The sequence below is a fragment of the Ursus maritimus genome, unplaced genomic scaffold, assembly GCF_017311325.1.
Source record: "Ursus maritimus isolate PB19 unplaced genomic scaffold, ASM1731132v1 scaffold_7, whole genome shotgun sequence".
Classification (NCBI taxonomy): Eukaryota; Metazoa; Chordata; class Mammalia; order Carnivora; family Ursidae; genus Ursus; species Ursus maritimus.
Window position 1 is genome coordinate 31,096,156 of NW_024426885.1, and position 24,797 is coordinate 31,120,952.

Here is a 24,797-nt window from a genome sequence, read left to right on the forward strand (position 1 = left end):
TAAGGGAGTGCCCACTAAATATCTGTTGAGCAGACATAAAAAATATTGAGATATAATTCACATATAATACAACTCACCGTTTAAAGTATTCAAGTCAATGATTTTTAGTATGTTCACGGAGTTGTGCGGCCAACCATCACCATAATCAATTTTAGAGCATCTTCATCACCCCAAAAGAAAACCTATACTCATTAACAGTCACTCCCTGTTTCCCCAATATTAAGTGGACTTTTGAGTGACTCATGTAGTCAGTGCTTGAGAGAACTATAACTTCCAGTCCAAATAGACCTTGACTGGTCTGTGTTGTGAACTGATCAGTACAACTCAGCTCATGTCCCATCCCATCCCCATTCCTATCCTGCCGCAGCTGCCATCTTTAGACAGCATTAGGAATTGTGGGGTCAGGGGTTACCACACACTGGGAAGGTGTGGCCTTCCGCCTCTTCCTCTGTAGAAGATCCAAATTTCAGACTTGGACCCAAGTGTCTGAGGAATACACATTTGTTTGTATTTTCTCAATAACAGAATTTCAGCAGCAATTATGAGCCCCCTTCTGTCAGGTAGCGTGAAGTTAACTTCAGTCAGATTGTGTTTTCTTCCCTCAAGGTGGGGGTCCGATAAGGGATATACTTTGTGCCAAGGCATGGTGGCAGGGGAGGCATCCATATTGCTATCCACGCTGGCCTTGCTGGGTGTCCTCATACCTGGTCTCCAGCCCTCTGCCCGAGCAAAGAATCCTAAGTGGCTGCTGTGCCTCCTCCTTCTCTCAACTCTAGGCCAGGTCAGGTCGGTGCCAAGTCCACATCTCCTTAGAAGACATTCAGTGGGTCATGTCCTATGGCTCCCCACATCCTCTGGACTATGGGAAAGTCCCCTCCATACCCCCTTTGGCTGAAGAAATCTGCATGCCGGTCTCCAGCCTAATGTCTGGATGAACTATGTCGATGAACTGGGTCAGAACTTATTCGGACCCCAGGTGGGGCATGGGGGTGTAAGGTCATGTTGCCCCTCCAGGCTCTGCAGGGATGGGGGCACAGTTCTGTTCTTCTCCCAGATCCTTTCTGGTTTTATTTGTTTTTATTATTTTTTAAAGATTTTATTTAAATTCAAGTTAGTTAACATATATTATTAGTTTTAGGAGTAGAATTTAGTGATTCATCGGTTGCATATAACACGCAGTGCTCACCCAACAAGTGCCCTTCTTAATGCCCATCACCCATTTACCCCCATACCCTCACCCACCTCCCCTCAGCTTGTTCCCTATAGTTAAGAGTCTCTTATGGTTTGCCTCCCTCTCTGTTTTTATCTTATTTTATTTTTCTTTCCCTTCCCCTATGTTCATCTGTTTTGTTTCTTAAGTTCCACATGTGAGTGAAATCATATGGTATTTGTCTTCTCTGACTGACTTATTTTGCTTAGCATAATATCCTGTAGTTCCCTCCACATCATTGCAAGTGGAAGATTTCATTCTTTTTGATGGCTGTGTAATATTCCATCATATATACCACATCTTCTTTATCCATTCCTCTGTCAGTGGACGTATGGGCTCTTTCCATAGTTTGGCTATTGTGGACATTGCTGCTAAAAACATTGGGTTGCAGGTGCCCCTTCAAATCATTATTTTTGTATCCTTTGGATAAATATCTAGTAGCACAATTGCTGGATTGTGGGTAGTTCTATTATTAACTTTTTGAGAAACCTCCATACTATTTTCCAGAGTGCACCAGCTTGCATTCCCACCAACAGTGCAAGACAGTTCCCCTTTCTCGGCATCCCTGCCAACATCTGTTGTTCCCTGACTTGTTAACTTCAGCCATTCTAACTGGTGTGAGGTGGTATCTCATTGTGGTTTTGATTTGTATTTCCCTGATGATGAGTGATGTGGAGCATTTTTTCATGTATCTGTTGGCTATTTGTATGTCTTCTTTGGAGAAATGTCTGTTCATGTCTTCTGACCATTTCTGGATTATTTGTTTTTTGGGTGTTGAGTTTGATAAGTTCTTTTTAGATCTTGGATACTAGCCCTTTATCAGATATGTCATTTGCAAATATCTTCTCCCATTCCATAGGCTGCCTTTTAGTTTTATTGATTTTTTTCTTTTGCTGTGCAGAAGCTTTTTAAATTGATGAAGTCGAGTAGTCCATTTTTGCTTTTGTGTCCTCCCAGATCCTTAAATTCACTTGCGGTCTCTACCATCTTTTTCCATCAAGGGTCTTAACTCAGGGTGGGAAAGGTATGGGGTCCTTCTAGAAGGTCCATGGTCCCCTCTCTAATCCTCTCTCTTCCTAGGTCCCTCACTCATCTGTCCTAGCAATCTTTCTAAAACTATAAGGGTGAAAATGGAAAAATGTGCGCTTACTCATTGAGTGTTCTTCCAAACCTTTGTAATTGTGACTAGGCTTGTGGAATTCAAAAGCCTAGAAGATTTGATTTTGTATGTGTCATATGTTCTCTGGCATCCCTTTTCTGAGGCAAGGAAAGCAGAATGTCTTCCCAACGGCATGCTGCCCCCAAAAGAAGGGCATGTATGTAATAGGAGGTAGCGAGGGAGGCAACATTCACGGCTGTCTCAGACCGTTACCGCCACACCTGCAGCACCTGTACCAGACCCACTTGGCAGAGGAGGGGGCGCCCAAGCTAAACTCCGGGTACCTTGATTGACTGGCGTCTGGAACCCTCTTGAAGTCGGCCTGGAGGAGACACCTAGGCGGTGTGACTGCTTCCTTCCGTCCTGTGTCCGGCCTGCGCTGCAGGGTGNNNCGCCGCAGTTAAGGTTACCGCCCGCCCGGAGCCACACGGGGAACGCCGCTCCCTGTCTGTCTGTAATGAGCTGCTTCTTGCCGTCTGCCGGCAGCCTCACCCATCTTCTCCACTTCCCAGGTCGGTTTTGCGGTGATCACGTCCCGGAGCCCCTCACCTCCACGGACAGCCGGCTCTGGGTGGAGTTCCGCAGCAGCAGCAGCATCTTGGGCAAGGGTTTCTTCGCGGTGTACGAAGGTTTGTTCACGGGAGAGAAGCCCCCTGGGGAGCTCCGGATGTGCTCTGACCTTCACATGCAGCCACTGGCCCTCTTGCACCCAGGCTCGTGTGGCAGCTGCCAGAGCCAGGAGGGTCAGGGCAGCCACCACAGGGGCTGGGCGGAGACGTCCCCCTGGTCCCCTTCCTCCACGCTCTGGAAGCGGAGAGGCCAGCTGTGCCTCCTTCAGGACAGGTGTCGTTTACCTGTCACCATTCTGCTGAACTCTGTTCCAGTGCAGCTGGGGGCCTGTCCGGGGTAGAGAGCCCTGAGCGCATGAAAGCAGCCTCCAAATAGCTGTGGGAGCTCGAGCAAAGGACCTAACCCTCTGGGCCTCTGTTTGTTTCACTGATGAAAAGAGGACTGTGGGCAATATCAGGATATGTACAACCACAGTTCTTGAAAGGGTCTCCAAGGCCACCATTGGTGGTTGAGTTGAGGAAACAAATAGGTCTGGGCACTAGGCAGCTGACCCCAGGGCATTTCTGCTAAAGTTTGTTCCACATATTGGGTAAATTGTAATTTTGAAGAGGCCAAGGTTTTGTTTTTATAAAACACATAACACGTGTATGCATGTGTGTATGTGTGTGCACGCACATGCGCACGCGTGCGTCCCTCTGTACCAGCGGTCCCCTACCCTCTACTTTAGAATCACTTGGGGAACTCAAACATCGCTGCTACTTGGAGCTCCGCCAGGCCCCCTGGCATCAGAACTTCTAGGGATGTGGCCCCTGCTTCCACATCTCAAAACATTCCCCAGGTGATCGTGATGCACAGGAAAGGTGGAGAACCACTGCCTTACCTGGCTGTTCTGTTTATATGAAAAAATCCAGAGTTGGAAACAAATGACTTGTGCCTTTCTGGAGGCACAGTCTCGGTTGGATGGAGATGAAAATGTTGCCATGTGGAGCCACCTAGTGGTGTTAAGTGTGGCCATTCATTTCCTTCCTAAGGTCTGACCAGGGACCCCATTCCTCCTCTCCTGGCTCTCTTTCTAAAGCTACGTGTGGGGGAGACATTAACAAAGATGCTGGTCAGATTCAATCTCCCAACTACCCAGATGACTACAGACCTTCCAAGGAATGTGTGTGGAGGATTACGGTTTCGGAAGGGTTTCACGTGGGGCTTACCTTCCAAGCTTTTGAGGTGAGTACTGCTCAGGTTTTCTTCCTGAGGATGAAGTGAATGTCAATGTCTACTGGACACTCTGTGCTCCATAAAGATGGGTTTCCATTTTGTGGATTGCAAACGGAACCTAAGAGACCATTGCAAGCTCACGATGCCTTGTACCTGGACATTGGGCATCAAAATCTTTGCAAACTCTGAAATCGCATCCATCCCCTTTCTGATGGCTGCCAGGGGGAACTGAAAGCCTAGGATGGGATCCCAGGAAGTTGTGTAGAACCGTTCTTCCCCGTGTGTCATCTCTTAGTCTGCACAGTTTTGTTCTCCCTGGGCTTCCATAAGTAGGGACAGCTTCCAGAGCCCAGGACACACTTGGGTCCTTCTGCCTTCTGGTTAGATTTTTGAGAATGTTATTTAAGTTCAATTCTTACATTAAAAAACAAAAGCCTTAAAGCCAGACTATCTGTCATCTTCCACGTTGCCTTTGTTTCTCTGTTTAGATCGAAAGGCATGACAGCTGCGCATACGACTACCTGGAAATCCGCGACGGCCCCACTGAAGAGAGCACCCTAATTGGCCATTTTTGTGGCTACGAGAAGCCAGAAGATGTGAAATCGAGCTCCAACAGAATGTGGATGAAGTTTGTGTCCGATGGCTCTATCAATAAAGCGGGCTTTGCAGCCAATTTTTTCAAGGGTATGAATTAGCAGTTTGTTTCCATTTTTAGTCACAGGAAGAGGGATTGCCCCCCTGGCTTAAAAATCACAAAACCCATATGGAACCTTTGCAGCAAACAAGGCTCCCTGCGGGGAGAAGGCAGTGACCCATTTTCGAGCTGCCTCTAACCGAGTTCACCACTGACTCGGGAGCAGCCACGGCCTGGGCTGCTTCATGGCAGAAAGTTCTGCCGCTGCACTTGGAAACTAGATTTAATAAGTTTACCAGATCAGCTTAGTAAACCTCACGGAAACTGAGCGTTGATAATAAATATTCGTGAAGTCACTCTCATTAATTGAGCACCTACTGTGTGTCAGGAACTGTGCAAGGTACTTGGTGGACATGATGTCACTTAATTCCCAAAATTGCCCTTCGAGCTGGGTTTGGATCATGTTTGATTAGGGTTGAGGAGGGTTGCTTGGAGGTCACTCAGGTAGTTAAGTGGCAGATCAAGAATCCAAGTGCAGTCTGACTCCTAAGCCCAAACTCTTTCTACAGTGTTGCCTTGCATTCCCTGATGTGGGCCAGAGAGGCAGCGTCCCTCTTCAGCTGCTGACGCACCACCCCCTCCCCGGCCTACAGGTCTCCCCCCGAGTGGGTGGGGGCGGGGAGGAGAGTGAGGGGGTGCTCAGGGAACAAGCTTCCGTGTGGTCTTGGGGACCTGCTGTGTTGCAGAGTCTTGATGAAAGCTACTCAGAGTGACATGGGAAGCCCAGCATTCCCGGCCCCAGCAGAAGGGGCTTCTCAGGTCTTCCTTCCTGCTGTCAGGGCCCCGGAAGCCCCTCAGACCACACTGTAAAGGGAGGCCTGGATATTCCCCAGCTCATCACATTGTGATCGGGCGCCCGGCGATGTCAGCAGCCACTGAAGGGTGTTACCTAATCCACATCAGAGGTCTTTTGGTCAGTGGCACCACTCATGTCCAGGAGGAAGCCGCTTTCCCCTCCCTCCCTCCTCTCCAAGGACTCCTGGCTGTGCCAGTCCAGAAATCCTGGTCCCTCTCTTACTCCCGCTCTCGGCATCTGCCCCCTCTTTAGCCCTTTCTCCCAGGTTCTATGTAAGTGCATGGCTGTCAGAGGAACCCATTTCAAGCCATGTGAGCCTAAGCACGCAGATCTTTGTCTTTACTGAAACTTCAGGTTTCCTCTCTGTAAAACGAGGGGAAGGAATCTGCCCATTTTACCTAACCCGTTGTGAAGCCCACCAAATGATGGCTGTGGAGACACTTTATAAGCTGAAAAGTGCCTCACAGATATGTGGGATTCTTCTTCTTTTGTCTCGAGGCCTCTGGAAGAGTGAAGCCCAAGCAGAAACAGACCAAGAATCAAAATGCTGTGGATAATCAGGGAAAAAAATGGAGTCAGTTCTTTCCCCAGCAAAAAAGCCAGGCTGTAGGCAAATGTATTTCCAACGCAGGTGAGCTTGTGGTTGAGAAGCCCGGAAATTCACAGTCTGCGCCCCACCTGGCCCAGACCACGTGTGACATAGCAGCGACACTCGCTGGGTGGCCTTAAGCAAGTGACACAACCTCTCTGAACCCCAAATGGTCCACTTCTAGAAATGACATACGAGGCTATTGCGGAGCTGTCAGGAGAAAATGAAACGGTGTGAGCGAATGCACATCGTATAATGTCAGTCCCGTGAGCTGTCTGCTGAAGGAGGCTCTGAAGTGGTTATTGTTACCTCTGGCAGAAGAGAAGTGGCGATCTCTTCTTGCTGTCGCCATGTATCAGTTTCTTGGGGCTGCCGTAGCAAATTACCACAAACGTGGAGGCTTAGACCAACGCTTTATCATCTTCCAGTTCTGGAGGTCAGAATTCCTTGCACTTTCCTGCGTCTCGAGGAGGCCCCCGCATTTCTTGGCTCGGGTGCCCCTCCATCTTCAAGCCAGCGCTGGCCAGTTGAGTCTTTGCCATCGCGCAGTCTTTGCTGCGTCACGCACCCCTGCGTCCAGGGCCGCGCCTCTTTCTCTGCCCCTGCCTGTCCTCTTCCCTCTTTCAGACATAAGGCCCCGTGCGGTGAATCGGGCCCACCCACAGAACCCAGGATAATCTCCTATTTCAAGATCCTTAATTTAATCGCATTTGCAAAGTCCTTTTTGCCAAGTAAGCTAACCCATTCGCAGGTTCCAAGGACCAGGACGTGGACGGCTTCAGGAGGCCTGATTTTGCTTAATCATGACTTAATCATGTCACAAATGATTAGAAGGATTTATTCTAATTCTGTCCTCCTCCTCTGACTTCCACCCTCCGCTCTGTAAATTAGGTGTTGGGGAGGTAGTAATCCGTAGCACCAACCCACCCACACCTCATTCCTGGTGCTGCGGCTAATTGGTGATGCATGGTTTTGAGAGACCGACTAAAGCTGGAGATTAGGGTCACCAGATTTAAAAAAAAAGGGGGAGGATGCCCAGTTAAATTTGAATTTAAGATGAAGAATGATCTTTTAGTATAAGCATGTCCCAAATATTGCACACGTTGCTAAGACATAAGAAATGTTCATCTTAAATTCAGAGTTAGTTGAGCTCCCCGCATGTTTTTGCAGCAACCATACTGGTGAGGCCAGGCGAGGCCGCGGACAGGCGGGCATCCCTCTGTGAGGCGGCGCTGGCGTGTAAGGCACCGAGCCAGCTTGCTCTGGGTCCCCACGATAGCCAGCTGCGTTTGCGGGTTGGAAGATACCATCTTCTCCCTCTGCCACAGGCAGCATTCATTCAGCAGTGATCAAGCCATGTGTCAGGTGCTGTGCTCAGGGCTGGGGACACAGAGGAAACCACAGGCGTCCTCAAGAGCCCAGGCTGGCGAACGAGGACTACAGGCAAATGGGCGGTGGCCCGGCCACAGACGTGCGGGCCTCGGAGGTACTCAGCCTGGGGGTGGGGCCACTGTGCCCAGACTCACACTTCAAGGGCATTTCAGTTCTCAGCTTGCAAACATCTCTTTAGATGCCCATGAAGGTGTTAACTGAGGCCCTTCTACACTAACTTAATGCACGGGCCCTGCTTGATGTCTCTTTCATGTCAGTGAGCTTGACCCTGAATCCTAAAAGAGGAACCAGGACTGGTGGAAGCCTCGGGGGACCTCTTAGAGGGGAGACAAAGGACTCTAGTGAGTGTGCCAGAAACCGCGTGAGCGATCTCACTTTCTCCTCAGAACAGCCCCGTGGTGGGCATTAGTATTACCCATCCCTTTCACAGTTGAGGAAATGGAAGCTCTCAGGGGGCGGAGTGGGAACAGTCCCAGGATCTGCAGGCCCCACAGCGCCTTCTTCCCGCTGCAGAGACACAGGAGTCACAGGCAAGTCAAGCGAGGGGGGTTGACTTTCTCATTAGTGTTTGTGATTTGATTCTGACACTTGTCACCTTTCTGCCCTCCGGATACCACGGGAACCTGGGGGAAAGGGCCTTGGATGTGGCATCCGAGCTTTGGATTTTCGTCCTGCCTTCCTCCCTCACAGGTGTCTGCTCTCAGGCAGGTCAGTTTTCCTTTCCGAGACTGGGTCGTACCTGCTTTGTTCTCCCTGTACTCCCAGCGCCTGGCCCGCACCGGGCCCCATAAGTCCTCCTGGGCCGGAGATGAGTAAATGAGGCTCAGGTTCCTCACTTGTGGGCTGGGCTTCCTGCTGCTTTCTCTGCCTCCTTTTCGGGGTTCCCAGGAGGAAGAATGAGGCGAGACCACAGTCTAGAGCAGTGCTGTCCAACAGAAATAGGAGGCAGGTCACAAAGGTGAGCCACCTATGTAATTTTAAACTGTCTGGCAGCCACCTTATCCCCTTCCCAAAAAAGAAACAGGTGGAATTATTTGAATATATCTTATTTAACCCAATATAATGTACCATCACAGGCAATATTGTCATTTTAATAGTAATTAATATACACCACATTAGTGGCATACTTTATGGGGTTTTTTTTATTCTAAGTCTTGGATATCCAGTGTCTTTCTACACTCACAGCACACCTGAATTCAGACTAGCTACATTTCAAGTGTTTAACAGCCACACGGGTTGCTGGAGACCACGTTGGTCAGTGCAGACCTTGGGACTGGACACAGCCAGCTTCCTCTGCCCAGCCTCTTTCGAGAAACGCCATCAGTAGGCTGTCCTGGGAACACACAGTGCCCAGTGCGTGTGTCAGGACTTCTCCAGTGAAAGAAACTGGAAGGTGAACTACAAAGTCCATCACAAGAGTTGGACCAAGCCAAAGAAACTCTTGCCTTGGTGCCAGTTGGCAGGAGGCCCTGCCCAGAGCCCAGCTGGCGCATGGCACTGACCAAGGTGCCAACTGGCTTCTGCATCCCTCTCCCGGTGCCAGATGGCGGTCTCCCTCAGAGCCCTCAGGCCTGGCAGCAGGCAGAGCTCATCTCCACTTACTTCAGGAGATGGCAGCATTGAGGGTTGGCCATTTGGGTCTCACACTCCTCACATAAGAAATATGGTTCCCCCCTTGACCCCTTCAATCCTCTTTCCCAGTGCCCATGGACCACCGTGGGGTGTTGATAAGAGGGACTGGCTTCCCTCAGGTGTTTCTGCCAAAGCTTAGGGATGTGCTCTACCTTCTCATTCCTTAACTCTCTCTGAAACAATTGTCATCCTACCTGAGCCATCTCATTAAGCATGGGATGGTTCCTTCTTTTACTAATACCGCTCAAAGAAGGCAAAGAAGACAGAGCTACCACTCTGCAAGGCTGAGCCCTCTCTCGTTCAGCTTTTTCTCCTACCCCTCACACTCTCCCAGATTTTTCTAGGAGGCTTGGCCTTGACCACCGTAGCCCGGAGCAAGTGTGAATCTGTGGGCTTGGAGCAGATGCTGCTCTAACACTGTGTGGAGGGGATTCCAAGGGCACCCAGGCTCCCACTGAGAGTAGGGCCCCTGGTGCACTTCCATGCCATCCACCAAGTTGGAGTAGGGTTGAAAATGGCCAAACATCCCACTTCTCTTACTGGAGGGAGCTCAGATATAACTCTGTATCTTTCACCCACCTTCCTGGGCCAAACATCCCACCCTTCTAGTCCCTGGAGGAACTATATTCCCTTTGCTTTAGTCCCAAATCCAATCTACCATCCTTTCTCCCCCCACACTTTGTTAAGATGGCACCCGGAAACTTGCTCATATGTGGTCTTCCCTTTCTTGCCTATGACAAAAGTGTGTCCTTCCCATAGCTCTATCGTCTTCCAGCATCGGAGTCTCCCCCTTGCCTCCGACTTGATCCCATGTTTATCTTGGTCTATTTTGATGGGCTTTTTCCATCATTCTTTTCTGCCCTCCCCGCACCCACCTGCCAGTTTATTGACTCTGCTGCGCTGCCTTCCTGCCCATCTCTTCCTCCAGTGGCCCATCTTTGACGCAGTGTCCTTCTTTCTGTTTCTGCCTTGTCTCTCTCCCCTCCTCAGGCCTGTACTACTCTGCTCTCACCTGATTCAGGTATGCCCAGGTAACCTTATCCTTTTCACTGCCCTCATCATTGTGTTTTTCTACCCTCTGGGATTTCGAAAGCAACCCGGCTGTTGTCTGTAGTGAGAGCTATGGTAGATTGGATGTCTGTAGGTGAGGGACTTCACACACATCATTTCAACCCCCACAACCCTAAAAGCAGGTACGATTCTCATTTTAAAGCAGGAGGAAGGCTCAGAAAGGTTAAATCACCGAATTTGTTGGGGGCAAGATCCAGTATGGATCCAACTGAGGTCTGTCTGGCTCAGTCTAGAAGCCTGGATTCTTTCCATTTTCTTCTTATTGATTCTCCTCCTTCTATACTTTCTAGAAAATGCCAAAGAAAGTACTTTGCCTGTTGTAAAGCAATAAGTAATTGCAGGATTGTTACTATTTTAGCATACTTCATACTTGTATTTATTCGAGGCCATGGATAACGTCAACCCCCTGCCTAAAGCATGTTTCCTACACTCAGTCCCCCTACTGGCCAATTTATTTAAGCTTTGGCTGAGCCCAACAGCACATCACTCTTAGAATTACCTAAGTTTATTGCCCACTGTGTGAAATGATGGGATAGTCACACACTGTTCTTTAGTGAAGAGCGAGCAGGTAGACAAGACTGTAGATGAGGAAGACTGGAAGGAAATGGGTCTGCGTGAGTGGGAAAAGGGCAGCACAGAGGGAGCCAGCCCGGTCGAAGGGTTTGCTTGTGCTGCAGGACCAGTGGGATGGACGTTGCAAGGGACCAGAATTTTGACAATTCAGACTTCAAAGGATAAGAAATACTTCTGAAAAGCAGTGAGAGTCTTATTTCTGGGTGATTGATTTCCAGCAGGGTCTGCAAAACCATCCATAAGAAATGTTATTAAAAGGATCGCTGTGTGAGGGCAGGACTGGGGGTTCTTTCCAGGACTTTACCAGCTCTAAGATGTCCTGATTTCTCTCATTTTGTGTGTAATGTGGGCTTTGAAGGTTTTGCGGCCAAGCCTGTGCCTGCTCTGTTCCTACCTTCCGTGGCTTATGAACCAACGCCACCCCACCCTTCCTTCCTCCCAGACTGGGCTTTTTTGGGTTTGTCTTGTTTTTGGAGATGCCTCAGGGATTTGTTGTGCCTTCACTTGGCTCTCTGGCTCAGTGAGGCCACAGTGTCTCCTCTCAGGGATAGATGCAGCAGAGCGTGGCAACAAAAACGATGAGTTTTTCCTTTTCTTTCCGATCCTCTTCTTGGAGATGCCCACAGCCTGGGTTTTCTTTCCTCCAGTGATGCACGGGCTGACATTTCCAGGCAGATTCTCCAATGATCCCGTGTTCTTCCTTAGGACCGCTCTCCTGGCATCCTACCTTCAATTGCCCCAAACATATCCCTAGACACTTGTCAGTGCCGAATCCCATCCAAGTCCCCTGCTAATACAGTCTCACTGTGGCCTGACCTAAGAGCTCAGCCTTTTTTGTAACCTTGAAGATCTCCCTGGGCACACCATTCAGATTATTTCTAAAATATGAAATCACAAGTTCTGGTTCTATCTCTAGAAAATACGTCTACGTCTTCATCTAGAAATGTGTCCCTTTGTTCTTACCCTTCGCTTAATGTCCCTATGATTCCATATTTGGGGAGACCCGCAGGTGCATGGCATTAAAACTGATGATGGTTTTGGTGTGGGACCTCTGAGATTTTTAAAAAATCACACTGTATACCCTGACCGAACCCTTCCAAGGATAAAATTATCCAGGCCTGATCTCCTCCGGAGGAGCCCTGCTTCTGGCTAACAAGTTACTCTTATGTTCTCAAGACCTCCGCGTTGGCTGCTGCTGGTTTCTGAGACGTGGACATGAGCCTCCCGGAGAAGGGGTCCCCAGGAGCCGTCCTTGTTCTTAGAGGACATCTGCTGGCGCCCCTGGGATGGGGCATGGGACGGGGAGCAGACCAGGCGGCCCTGCAGTAATTTAGCCGGGGTCCCTTCCTCTCCAACAGAGGTAGACGAGTGTTCCTGGCCGGATCATGGCGGGTGTGAGCAGCGCTGTGTGAACACCCTGGGCAGCTTCAAGTGCGCGTGCGATCCTGGCTACGAGCTGGCCGCCGATAAGAAGACGTGTGGAGGTTGGTGTTGGGCCTGCCAAGCTAGAATGGGAAGGGACAAGGGACAAGTGTTAGGAGAAGTGGGGAGGAGACGGGGCCGTGGGCTGGCTGCGAGCTGACGTGATCTGTGATGGAGGGCGCCCCCGGCTCTTGGAAGGACCAGCAACTCCATCAAGTCACAAACGTTGAGAGGGCTGCCCAGATTCTAAGAACTCCACCCTAGACACTGCAACTAGAGTCACGCTTTATTTTCCTCTGCGGCTGTGAAAAATTCACACGATTATTCAGATAAAAAATAAAAGCACAGAAAAACTATGAGCACTTTCGTGTGATACAACGAATGGCTCATTTCACTCATTCCATTTCTGCGGGGCTGGTGTTCCGTGTTCCTTGCCCACCTGCGTGATGCGGCTTGTTCACGTAGCCAGGTAAGGTGCATGGCTTGCTGCTAACATTCCTCAGTCTCCTTGGTCCAAGTCATGGGGAGCCCCCAGCTCGGCCACTGAGTGACAGGCAAGCCCAGAGCCATTGTCATTTTACAAAGCGGTAAAAACTTGTCCTCAGCGTCATCCATCAAACCCTCAGCTGAAGCCAGTCAAGACGAGAAGAAAGGATGCTGGATTAATCAGTTCAGATTGTCAAACTTTTTTTTTTTATTATTAAAGAACAGCAGGGCTTATTGCTGCTTGGGGGAAATCGCAGTCACTTGGAACTAAAACCAAATGAACTTTGCTTCTGTTTCTCCCGTGCAGTGGCCTGTGGCGGTTTTATTACCAAGCTGAACGGAACCATCACCAGCCCTGGGTGGCCGAAGGAGTACCCCACAAACAAGCACTGCGTGTGGCATGTGGTGGCCCCTGCTCAGTACCGGATCTCCCTTCAGTTTGAAGTGTTTGAACTGGAAGGCAATGATGTACGCTTCTGCGCTCTGATTGTGCTGGGATGTGGCTCAGGGCTGCAAACCAGCGAGGGGCTCAGCAGGCAGGGGGAGCTTCCTACAGTCGTGGACTCTCTGCAGGGCAGAATCTGGGGAGAGTTTGGTGTAGTGGTTTCAGCTGCACACCTGCTGCAGACACAGTGCTTTGCTCCTCTTGTCACTGATAAGTCCAAGGAGAATCGGGACCAGAGCGGAGGGGGCAGGTCTTGGGGGTGGAAGGTGGTCCGGACAAGTCTGTCTGTCCCCTGGAGTAGGAGTCTGGGGGTTAGTGTCCCGCTGAGGGGAACGGAGGGGATGAGATGCAGCTGGGGACCGGGATGGTATGAATTGCCTGTCCCGTCCCTTGGGCAGTGGTCATGGGATGACCAAGTCAGCCAAGGCCTAGGTAGAGCCCCGCCCCAGCCAGAGTGCTAGGCATGAGTGCCCCATGTCTACACCTTGGGCCAGAGGGATCCCAGTAAGAGTCGAGAGGACCACTGGACCTGGCTGAGCCAGTCTGGCCACTGGGCAGGGAGTGGCTGTAAGGAAGGGGCTCCTGCAGGGAGTCAGGGGCGGAGCCGTGGGAGTACCAGGGGGCTCCCCACGGCACTCCCTTGCAGGTCTGTAAGTACGACTTCGTGGAGGTACGCAGCGGCCTATCCCCTGACGCCAGGCTGCACGGCAAGTTCTGCGGCTCTGAGATGCCCGAGGTCATCACCTCCCAGAGCAACAACATGCGTGTGGAGTTCAAGTCGGACAACACGGTCTCCAAACGCGGCTTCAGAGCCCACTTCTTCTCAGGTGTGCGGGTTTGGAGGCAAGGTCACGGGTCACCATGGCTGTGTAGGCTCTCAGCCTCTGGGGCACCTGCCCACCCCTCTCTGCCCACCGCCCCTACCCTCACAGTATTTTGCCTTGGAGGGGGCATGCCTGGATCTGAGATTTTTTATATTGGTGGCTATATTATTATTACAGGGCTGCCATAACACCCTGCCACACAGTATGTGGCTTGAAACAACAGAAATGTATTCTCTCGCGGTCGTGGAGGCCGGAAATCTGCACCAAGGTGTGGGCAGGGCTCTAAAGGCTTTGGGAGACTCCTTCCTAGCCTCTAACTAGCTAGTGATTCCTGTGTGTAAGTATTCGGTGGGCTTCACCTCTTTATTCCTTAAGGTCTCTTCGTTGTCCTCATGAAACTAAGACCCAAAGTGTTCGGTGTCATGTTACCACAGGGTATGGTGAGGGTGGGTAGACACACTGGCCCCCAGAGTCATCCCGGTGTCGGGGGCCGGGGGGGGAGGCCGGTCCTCGGTTATCGCAGGAAGAAGCTGGCTGGAGCTACAAGAACCACAGTGACAACAACAGCTGGGACTTGAGTTCGGACATCAGAACAAATACAGGCTAACGCTTACTCTGAGCTGGACACTGCTCTAAGTGCTTTCCCTGTACCGATTCCTTTCCTCCTCGCAACAGCCCCTGTGAGGTGAGGACACCTGTACGGGCTCCACTTTACAGGTGAGGCAGCTGAGGCACAGAAGTCAAGGACTGCCCAAGGGCACAACAGCTGGGAGTGGCAGAGCAGGACCATCGCGTGGCCAGATGTGGCCCGCACGCTTCCCTACTCCACAGGCTGGAGGTGGCGTGTGGTCAGGGAGGAGGAGCCCAGGCTTCCGAGTCACACAGGCTGCTCGCTCACTGAGTGGCCCTGGGCATTTTAGTGTCCTCAGCCTCAGTTTCCTTACCTGTAAAATGGGGACATAGTCACCTGGCTCCTCAGGTTATATGAGAACAGACTTAGATGCTGTATAGAGCATGCGTCAGGAAGTGCCCATCACATAAATATTCAATATGTTGCAGTTACTTTTATTATTGTTACCAAGACTATTCTTAATAGTGGTCTATCCTTTAAGGAGCTCCTTGTTTTGGCGGGCAGCAGGGTTAAAGGACGTACAGGTTCATTCAAGTGCTTTAGGCGCATGCGGAATTCAAATACAGCAGGACCAGGCACCATCCGACAGGTGCTGCCCCCGTCCAGCCCAGGAAGGGGATTCCCCACATCAGGGCAATCAGGGAGCCTCCCTGGCAGAGGCTACTTCTGAGTGGAGTTCTAAGGTGTGAGGGGTTTCCCAAGGAGGCGTTTCCCCTGAGAGCCTGTCGATCTCCGCAGACAAGGACGAGTGCGCCAAGGACAACGGCGGGTGCCAGCACGAGTGCGTCAACACGTCTGGGAGCTACCTGTGCCGGTGTAGGAACGGGTACCGGCTCCACGAGAACGGGCACGACTGCAAGGAAGGTGAGGCTACACCACGGCTGGGAGGCCAGGCTGGCCGTGGCCGCCAGAGTGTGCACCTGTGCAAGAGTGCCCGTGAGGGGCCCTTCTGGTCTGCCCTCCCTCCTGCCGAAGCGCGGTATTCCCCAGGGCAGCTCCCTCCTCCAGGAGGCTTCGGTGCCCTCGAGTATGCTCCTGGGGTTACTACTGCAAAGTGGGTACACCCCCAGGCTCCAGAATCAGACGACATGATTCTGCTACTTACCGGCTGTGTGACCTTGGGCAAGTTACTTCACCTCTCTGAGCTTCCTTTTCTCTTCTGTTTAAAAGGAACCAAACAGACCCTCTTCTTAAAGGTGTATGAGGAGTAAATGAAACCATGCCTAGAAAGTATTTCAGACAATCTGGCATCAATTAAGCACTTGACATGTCAATACCTATCAACCATCTATGACATAATATTTATTATCATATGCAGGTCTAATAGTGAAATAGAATTTTGAAAGAGATTGCTCCCTGCTTCATTTACTACTGGGAGTTCAAGGTCAAATACCTTTGAATGTCCAGTCGTTCTGGAAAGAGCCTCCCTCTGTTCTCACCCTGCCCCGTGAAGGGAGTTTGAGCATCTCTGATAAGCACACAGGCCCAGCACAAGGCCCTGCAGAGGTCAGGGGAAGGGAAGGGGTGAAGACTCCACACCCCCTCTCTGGGATAAGCATTTCAAAGTTCGGAGACTTGACAGGGGTGCACAGGGTCTGATCGGGCCTACCTGGCGTTTTACAGGAGGAGCTAAGACAGCAACGTGCGGCCACCCTCCAAGCCCAGGCCTGTGACACAGATATGGTTGTTTTGGGTTGGTTGGGAAGCAGGTTGGAAGAACTTGGAAGGACACATCATTCTGGAACTTCAAAGTCTTTGTCAAACTCTGTGAGGTGGGCCCGGGCCAGAACAAGGCTTGCTTCCTGTGGTGTGGGGGAGGCTAGCATGGATTTAACCCCACTAAGGTCCCGCCAGCCGAACAGTGGTGGCCTTCCTACGGGCTCCTCCAAGGGGTGGGGTGGGGGTGTGACAGCAACTGTCCCAGACGCTGAGCCCCTGTTGGCATTTGTCCTCTGTGTGGCTGCAGAGTGCAGGCAGCCATGAGCAGGGACGTCCCTCCAGTTGCTGCCTACCCCCTCCCACTTCCCCTGACCCACCCTCAACTGCTGCCTCTGGCACCTTGTCCTGCAGCCGCAGGCCAGAGTAGGCGATAGGGCTGGGGGTGGGTCTGCACACCCTCAGCTCCCTCTGTTTCCTAATCATTTACACCAAAGGCAGGCCTGGGTTCAAGATCCAGTCCCGCCCCTTCCCAGTGAGTCACTCACCCTCTTTAAAGGTATTTCCTCATTTGCAAAGTGAGAAGGATCAGGTAAGGGAAAGCATTCAAATGCTTAGCATCGAGCCCAGCACACGTTCTAGCTGTTGACCAAAATGCAGAAAACTGAGCTAGTCGTGGGATCCCTCTTTGCTAACAGCACCATAACCAGGACAACACCTGTAGCCTCCGAATGAAACTGCTTTGAAAACCTAAAAGAAATATACATGGAAGGCGTAGTGATGAAGACCTTCCGTGGCACTTGCTAAGCCTTTTACATGTATTATCTCATTTAGTCCACATATCCCCCTGCGAAGTTGGCACCCCTCTTACAGATAAGGACACCAAGGCTTAGGAAAGTGCCCAAAGTCCCACGGCTTGCAGGCAGTGAGACCAAAGTCCATTTGACCCCAGTGCCTGTGATCTCAACCACTAACTACCATCTTTGCAACGATAACCATGACGTGAATAGTAGGAGTGGGAAAAATGAGCCCCCTGAGCCGCCAGCAGGAAGAGAGCAAAACCAAATAAATCAACAACTCTCTAGCCGGAGGACACTTGACTCAGGCTGACCCCTGCCCCCACATTTGATAATGACCCCATGACAAATAAGAATGAGAGACGGAGACTCCCCCACAGGGCCTCTGCTGCCCACCAGTGAACTGCTTCTCTCTGCATGTGTCTCCACATCCCCCTCCAGCTGGCTGTGCGCACAAGATCAGCAGTGCAGAGGGTACCCTGGCGAGCCCCAACTGGCCCGACAAGTACCCCAGTCGGAGGGAGTGTACCTGGAACATCTCTTCCACCGCGGGCCACCGGGTGAAACTCGTGAGTCATTTTCATAGTTGACAGACTGTAGCACACTTTGGTTTCAGACGGACAGGGGGTCCAGTCTCTGCTCTGCCACTCCCCAGCTCTGAAACTGGAGAAGGTTATTCAACACTTCCAGAACTCTTTTCATTATATGGAAAATGAGGATGCTGATGAAGCCTCCCTCGTGGGGCTGCTGCGCAGAATTCAGAGGTGGGGGTAAGAAAAGCCCTCTAAATAGCACCTGTTTGCAGAGGTAGCGGTCCAAGGGGAGCATTCACAGCACAGCTCGGAAGAGCTGACATTCAGTTGTTTCCAGTTGTAATTTGTCACAGAACAATACATTCTCAAGGTTAAAAAAAAAGTAACCAGTACAGAGCATTGGAAAGTGGAAATCAAAAGCTTCTAGATTCCCCCGTGCCCACTTCAGAAATGACCTCTCTGAACTTTTTTTTTTTTTTTTGGTAAATTCTACCAGAAATTTCCTATGCACATACAATAATGTAGGTACAAGCATGGGAAAAATATATATCGTTTTTCTTGCCCAAACTTCTCGAATGGACTCTTATCATTCATATTCCTTGATAACTTACATTTTAAAAATTAACAATAGGAGGTTAAGTTATTTATGCTAATTCTCTTGAATTAAAAAATTAAAGTCTCTCATGCATATGATTATAGGTGTGCACATCACCGGGCATGAGTCTGGTGCAAGTCTCATTTCTCAGCCCCAGAGACTCCCGGGTCCTGGAGTGTAAAACAAACCCTCTTGCCAGCTGGAGAAGGTATACTCCAGACAGACATTTTTAAAATAGGTCCTTCTGACTCTGGAGATTTGTAAGCTCTCCAGAAGGCATATGGATGTTCCTCTGAAGTATGGGCCAAAAATGCAGGGAGAATGGAAGAGAACAAAGGAGAACGTAATGATAAGCAGACAATGGCCCGGGGGCTTGCCAGGGTGTTCACTGGCGGGTGGGAGCCGTGAGCAGGACAGGTGGGTGAATGGACGCCCACAGCAGAGCACAGGTGCTGGTGTCTGGCTGTGCCAGGCCCGGGGCGGCGAGGGGTGGCGAAGGCAGAGCCCATGACCACAGGGTGCTCACAGCGGGCACCTCATATGCACGGCTGCCCATGTGGGAAATGCTTTCGGCGGCTTTTCTGGGTGTCAGAACAGCCTTGAATCTTGGTGAGGGTGAATTTAGTGCTCTCCCGCCAACGCTGCCCTCTGCTGGAGAAGGTTCGCAATGGCAACGTACATCTCCGGCGTTGGCGGAGGAATGGCGCCCCGCATCCTCCCCGCCGGAGGAATGGGGGTGGGAATGAGCAGCCTGCACAACTGGAAGCCGCGCTTTCTGTCCAGAGGCCTCAAGATTTGAGTAGTTGCGGACCGTCTTCCCCTTCTTTACAGTGCTAAGGAACTAAAGCAGCTGATCACAGGGGCCAGAGTTAGGCCAGATCTCAAATTTATAGACGTTCGTACTTGCGTGTGCTAGTTTTTAAAAAAACTTCCTTGGGAAGTGCATGGTGGGGATCTTGGTCACGCTATTTTTGCTACCAGAAAATGTGAGTTGAATACTTCCCAAGAAAATGGTGTTTCACTGTGTGGGGGCAGCTACAGGGTGTCCCATGGGTGTTCCTCCCATTGCATCATCCACCCTGATGCTGCTGGGCTCCCCTCCTGCTCCTGCCCACTGTCTATACCACCGTCAAACCCAGCTCCCCTTCTATAACGTGTGAAGAGCTTTGCCTGTTTCTACTGTTTATCATTCCTGTGAAAGCCTGCACTGCTAATGATCTCCACTTCCATCCCTATCTTGTCTCTCCAGCAACTCTCTTATGAACTCAGACCCCCCTTGCCCCCCACTAATGTCCTTTCTTCCTGCTCTGTCATTTGGTCCAAGCCTTCATTTAACACTGTCCCCTCGCACCTTGTCCCATCTCCGTGGCAGCCGTGGGCAGGCCACCAGTCATTCAGCTGCCCAGTCCCTAAGAATACATTTGGGGTTGTGAAGCTTGGTGCATGGCCTGGAATGGAGGGGCTCCGCTGGCCAGCTTTGGGGGGACAGGGAGGAGGTGGGCAGTATAGCCTGGTGTTGGTTAGGAGTGTGGGCTGGAGTCAGGCTGGCTGGGGCTCAAATCCAGCTCTAGCCTCCTCTAGCTTGGAGGAGTGAGCTTAGGCAAGACATTTCTATAAGACTCAGTTTCCCCTTCTGCACATTGGGTCTAATACTAGCTCTTCCCCCACAGCATCATCAGAATTAAGTGAGAAAATGTTCATGAACATTTGGCACAGGACTCTGCATGGGAAAAAACTCTCCTCAAATGTCAGCCACCATGAGGATATAGACGAGGAACAGCGTGCCCTTCATACAGCCTCATCCTATCATTTGTGCTCAAGGATCGCACAGCACAGAGGTTGAGGGCGGGGGCTCTGCAGCCAGACCTCCTGGTCATGGCCCAGCTCTACCAGTGGGCCAGTCACTTGATTGGGCAAGTCACCTGATTGCTCTGCACCTCAGTTTCCTCATCTGTATAGTGGGGATGGTAGCAGTAGACACAGCACAGGGGCCTGAGGATTCTGTGAGGTTATATTTGTAAAGCACTTGAGACAGCTCCTGACCCGGAGTGAGTGTTTGCTCTTTGCTGCTGTCATCATTAAGTGAGAAGGAACCTTGTGACGGGATAGGGGAGCAGAGATGACCACAAGCATCTCAGCTCTGGGAACCCGGCCGTCTCACCTGCAAAGTGCTCATAGCAGCAGTCGCTCATGTGACTACCTCGTAGGGTTGTTTGGGGACCAAGAGAGAGTGTCCTGTGTGCCCCGTTCTCTCCCAGCCCCCGGAGAGGCGGCCCTCGCCCCGACTGAGCACCAGGCCCCTGCCTCACTTTCGGCTCTTCTGTCCCCAGACGTTTAATGAGTTTGAGATCGAGCAGCACCAAGAATGTGCCTATGACCACCTGGAGCTGTACGACGGGCCCGACAGCCTGGCCCCCAGCCTCGGCCGCTTCTGCGGCAGCAAGAAACCGGACCCCGTGGTGGCTTCAGGCAGCAGCCTGTTTCTCAGGTTTTATTCGGATGCGTCTGTGCAGAGGAGAGGCTTCCAGGCGGTACACAGCACAGGTTCGGGAGCCGGGGTGCCCTGCGGCCCGCTGAGGCCCACGGGAGCTGGACGTAGATGGTGATGGACGCGGGAAAACAACCGCCACTCCTGCTGACACGGGGGGATGGGAGGTGGGCGATCAAATGTCCCTTTAAAAATGAAACGTGGGCAACCATAGGGGGAAGCGGTTTTCTTTGAATGTCCTTAACTGACGACATTTAAAGTGGGCCACACTTTGTTGGTGCCACACCTCTTTCTGCCCGCCCTTCCTTCCTCCCTTCCTTCCAGCCTCTTTCCAAAACTTGTTTGTAATCTTGCTGGTCCATGAAATCCCAAAGTCTGGGAACTGAGGGGTGGGGAGCAGCCCATTACCTCCTAAGGCCCAGTTCTGGAAAATGGAAAATGTTTCTATTACGCATTACTTTTCCTCCACTTGACATGTCACATCTCGGGGACTTGAAATTTCCCAAAGACAGCTCAGACCTGGAGGAAATTCTCCAGAAGAGCACATGGGGTTAAGAGTTGGCAGTCAGGCAGCACTGGGGCCAGCTGGGCCTGACAGTGTCACTGGGCCACAGAGAAGCCACACCGCGGGGAGCTGGGCCCCTTGTGGGTGTGGAGCACATGGAGGACAGGCAGTGGAGGAACTTGCCTTCAGAATGTCTGGTGCTCTCTAATCTGTGATCACTCTCATTTCTCCATTTATATTATGTGGTCTCTAGTGGCCTAGACAAGATAGGGTGAGACCCAGGCCAACCGGATTAGGGTCTCTAATCGCTCTCTGGGGTCCTAGTCACAAACTCAGAAGCCAGCGCTACAGAATACAAGCCCAAAGGATGAGGCCCAGGTCACTTGTGACACCCCCGGGAGCCTCAAAGTGAGACTACTCCGCACTGCCAGATGCAGAGCAAGTCCCTCTATAATCAGGTTTCTGGGTTTGAGGGATTACCAGTAGTTCTATGTGCTTTTGGTGCCCTCTGTTGGCAACAGTGACAAATTACAGTTAGTAGCTGGGGCTCGGGAGCTTCTCTGTGCTTCCAGCACTTCCAGGGAATTAGGTGGTAGAGATCCAGCCAGCCAGCTTTTTTCAGTAGCTTGCTCAGGAATTCCCCAGAGGCCTTATATGACCCAATCCAGGAACATAGGGCCTTAGGTGGGAAGGGCCAAAGGGGACCCCCCCGTAAGCCTTGAAACTCAGACCTATAGGCCTCTGTTTACTCCTCTGTAAAATGGGATGATGAAACCTGCCAGACTTTCCCACAGGCACGCACAAGGCCTCGTAGAGAAAGCTGGCAGGCATCAGGGTGTGAAGAGAGAAGGCCAGGGCTGGGAAGTGGGTGGAGGTGGCCCACGGGTCTCTGTGCCAAGGGGACGAGGCGGCTCTCTCTCTGCTCCAGAGTGCGGGGGCAGGCTGAAGGCTGAAGTGCAGACCAAAGAGCTGTATTCCCATGCCCAGTTTGGGGACAACAACTACCCGAGCCAGGCCCACTGTGACTGGGTGATCGTGGCAGAGGACGGCTATGGAGTCGAGTTGATCTTCCGGACCTTTGAGGTGGAGGAGGAGGCCGACTGTGGCTATGACTACATGGAGGCCTACGACGGCTACGACAGCACGGCGCCCAGGCTCGGCCGCTTCTGTGGCTCGGGGGTGAGTGCTTGAGGTGCCAGCCGGGTCAGGTGGAAGGCTGAAGACTCAGAGCGTGAGACACACCGTGCTGGGGCCCCCACTGCTGGAGCCCTGCTGCAGTGAACTGGGGAAGGGGAGAGGGGGCCGGAGAGGAGGCGGGGAGTAGCCTGGGAGCCGATCAGGAGGGCCCCCTTCTGATGCAGGCTGTGTAAGCGCGCCTTCCTTGAGGATTTTCCTCCCATGTTTGCAAAGGGTTCCCTGCCTCCCCCTCCATTTTTATTTGGCCTTGAGGCTTTAAAACTTGTTTTAAGTCATGCTTTTGTATATCCCATATATTCACAATTCTCTCCCCGGGCGACTCCAAATGCCTACGGGAATGACGAATCTCACTGGAAACACAGACTTAGGCTCCAGGTCCTCAACATTTTTCTCATTGTCACCTCTCTCCTCAGCCACTTAGCCCGGGCAGGGCCGGCCTGTGTTGTTCACTGTTTTCCAGCACCTGATGTAGAAGCTGGTATACAGCTGGCACCCGGGGCAAGTGTGTGGACCGGCCAGCACAGGGTCCTGGTCACGCTCGGCCGCACCACGCTGGGCGCCGCTCCCACCGCACCCCTGTCCTGTCCTTGTCTCTGCCTCCGGGGCTATCGCACAAGCTTCTGTGCTGTCGGCTGAATTTATGTTAGCTCATTTTGGAGTCACTTGTGCTTCTCGTGCTGATCAGAACCTCAAAATGGCATTTATATCAGTCTCTGAATAATTTCCCATCATCTTCCCTCCCGAAAAGAAAGGATGACAAAGTGTGACCTAACCAATGCCATGCCTTTGATAAAGTCTTTCAGAAAGTGGGGCCCACACGCAGAGGAAAACCTTGGAGAGTCCCGAGCAGTGAACTGTGTGGGAAGCCCAGTTGGGTCCCGCTGTGCCCTGGCAGACAGCAGCCTCGGAGCCTGGCTCCCCTTCATTGAGCCCTTGGCGAAACCTCTGTGACAAATGTAGAGGCTCTGTGCCATGTTTCGCCTTGGACAGGACATAGGCCTCAGGCTGGGCCTCGGGGTTTGGTCCGCTGGGAGATCGATCCCAATGGTGACTTCACAGTCAGAAAGACCTGAGCTTGGGTCCTGCCTGGCTGTGTGAACTTGAGTTTCGGTTTCCTTTCATGTAGAATGGGGACAGCACCCCCCTTGTCAAGTTTACCTGAGGTGAGGTCTGAAAGCACTCGGAGTGGTCCCCAGCCCATCTGTGCCCTTCGAAATCCATAGATTCCATGTGAGCTGCACGTCTGGGACTGTCTTTGAAAATGTAGGGCCTGGGGAGCTTTTCTCTGGAGCAGAACTGGCAATGTTTTCCTTTGAAAAGGAGCTGTGTCACTGCCCTACAGAGTCTCTGGTGCTAGGGACGCCCCGTGGCGGCACTGGCCTGCCTATGTCCTCATGTAACCTCTGTCTCATCCTCTGTGTTTAAAACTCCAGCCACAGCCAACTCACCTGACCCCCCCTGGTTTTCTTTTGCCCTTTCCTCAGCCATTGGAAGAGATCTACTCTGCAGGAGATTCTCTGATGATTCAGTTCCACACGGACGACACCATCAACAAGAAGGGCTTTCACGCCCGGTACACCAGCACCAAGTTCCAGGATGCCCTGCACATGAAGAAATAACATCGATGTTCGTGAAAGACAGGCACTGAGAATGTGTTCTTTAACAATAGCACCTTGTGAATCTGCCCTAAACCAGTGTAGAGGTTTTTTTTTTTCTCAAACAAAAACTCAAAATCTAGTCTTGGAGGTATGTATCTGGTGAAGTTCCGCCAAAAAGGAGGAGGGAAGATGTTTCTTTGATTCTGGCTACAATGTTATCCACCATGGACTTTGAGAGAAGATGAAGGTTTTGAAGTCACTTACCACTCAAGCTATGGCTGGTCACACTGATTCTCCTTGTCTGCTGCTCCCATGGGGCAAAAAGCCAGCCCTTGGGTTGGTCACTCCTCTGTTTCTGGACGTGCTTTGGTAGGTGCCTGGCAATGTGATCGTGTCCTGGAGACTCAGGCTGTCTTCTGTCCACATTGAGCCATGAGGATAAATTCTTGGCCATGGCTGATTCGTTACTCATAGCTTTGGCTGGAGACTTCTGCTTTCTGTCTGCCAGGGACATGTCAACCAAGAAACCTGAGAACACGGATGTCAGGCCTGAAGAGGAACCCGCAGGAAGCAGTGTGCACAGGGAGCCGGAGTGAGCGTCATTGTCACCACACTAGCAGACATCAAGCCTTCCCTCTGTGTCATTGGTCTCCTTGCCACTTTGGGTATCCCCCATACCTACTTGCAAAGGAGGCTAGGGCATCCACTGTGAATTCCAG

At 51.5% G+C, this 24,797-nt stretch overlaps 1 protein-coding gene across 1 annotated transcript in view; it reads left to right on the forward strand.

The window, feature by feature from the left end:
* Window positions 1–24,185, forward strand: part of TLL2 (tolloid like 2) — a 119,290-nt gene extending 95,105 nt beyond the window's left edge. The window contains exons 11-21 of the mRNA XM_040624553.1: window positions 2,882–2,998; window positions 4,018–4,163; window positions 4,643–4,838; window positions 12,260–12,385; window positions 13,117–13,277; window positions 13,901–14,081; window positions 15,448–15,573; window positions 17,604–17,731; window positions 20,621–20,834; window positions 22,212–22,462; window positions 23,965–24,185. Of these exons, the coding sequence (XP_040480487.1) occupies window positions 2,882–2,998; window positions 4,018–4,163; window positions 4,643–4,838; window positions 12,260–12,385; window positions 13,117–13,277; window positions 13,901–14,081; window positions 15,448–15,573; window positions 17,604–17,731; window positions 20,621–20,834; window positions 22,212–22,462; window positions 23,965–24,099 (1,781 nt within the window). The 3' untranslated portion in view covers window positions 24,100–24,185. The remainder of the gene's footprint in view (window positions 1–2,881; window positions 2,999–4,017; window positions 4,164–4,642; window positions 4,839–12,259; window positions 12,386–13,116; window positions 13,278–13,900; window positions 14,082–15,447; window positions 15,574–17,603; window positions 17,732–20,620; window positions 20,835–22,211; window positions 22,463–23,964) is intronic.
* The last annotated feature ends 612 nt before the right edge of the window (window positions 24,186–24,797 follow it).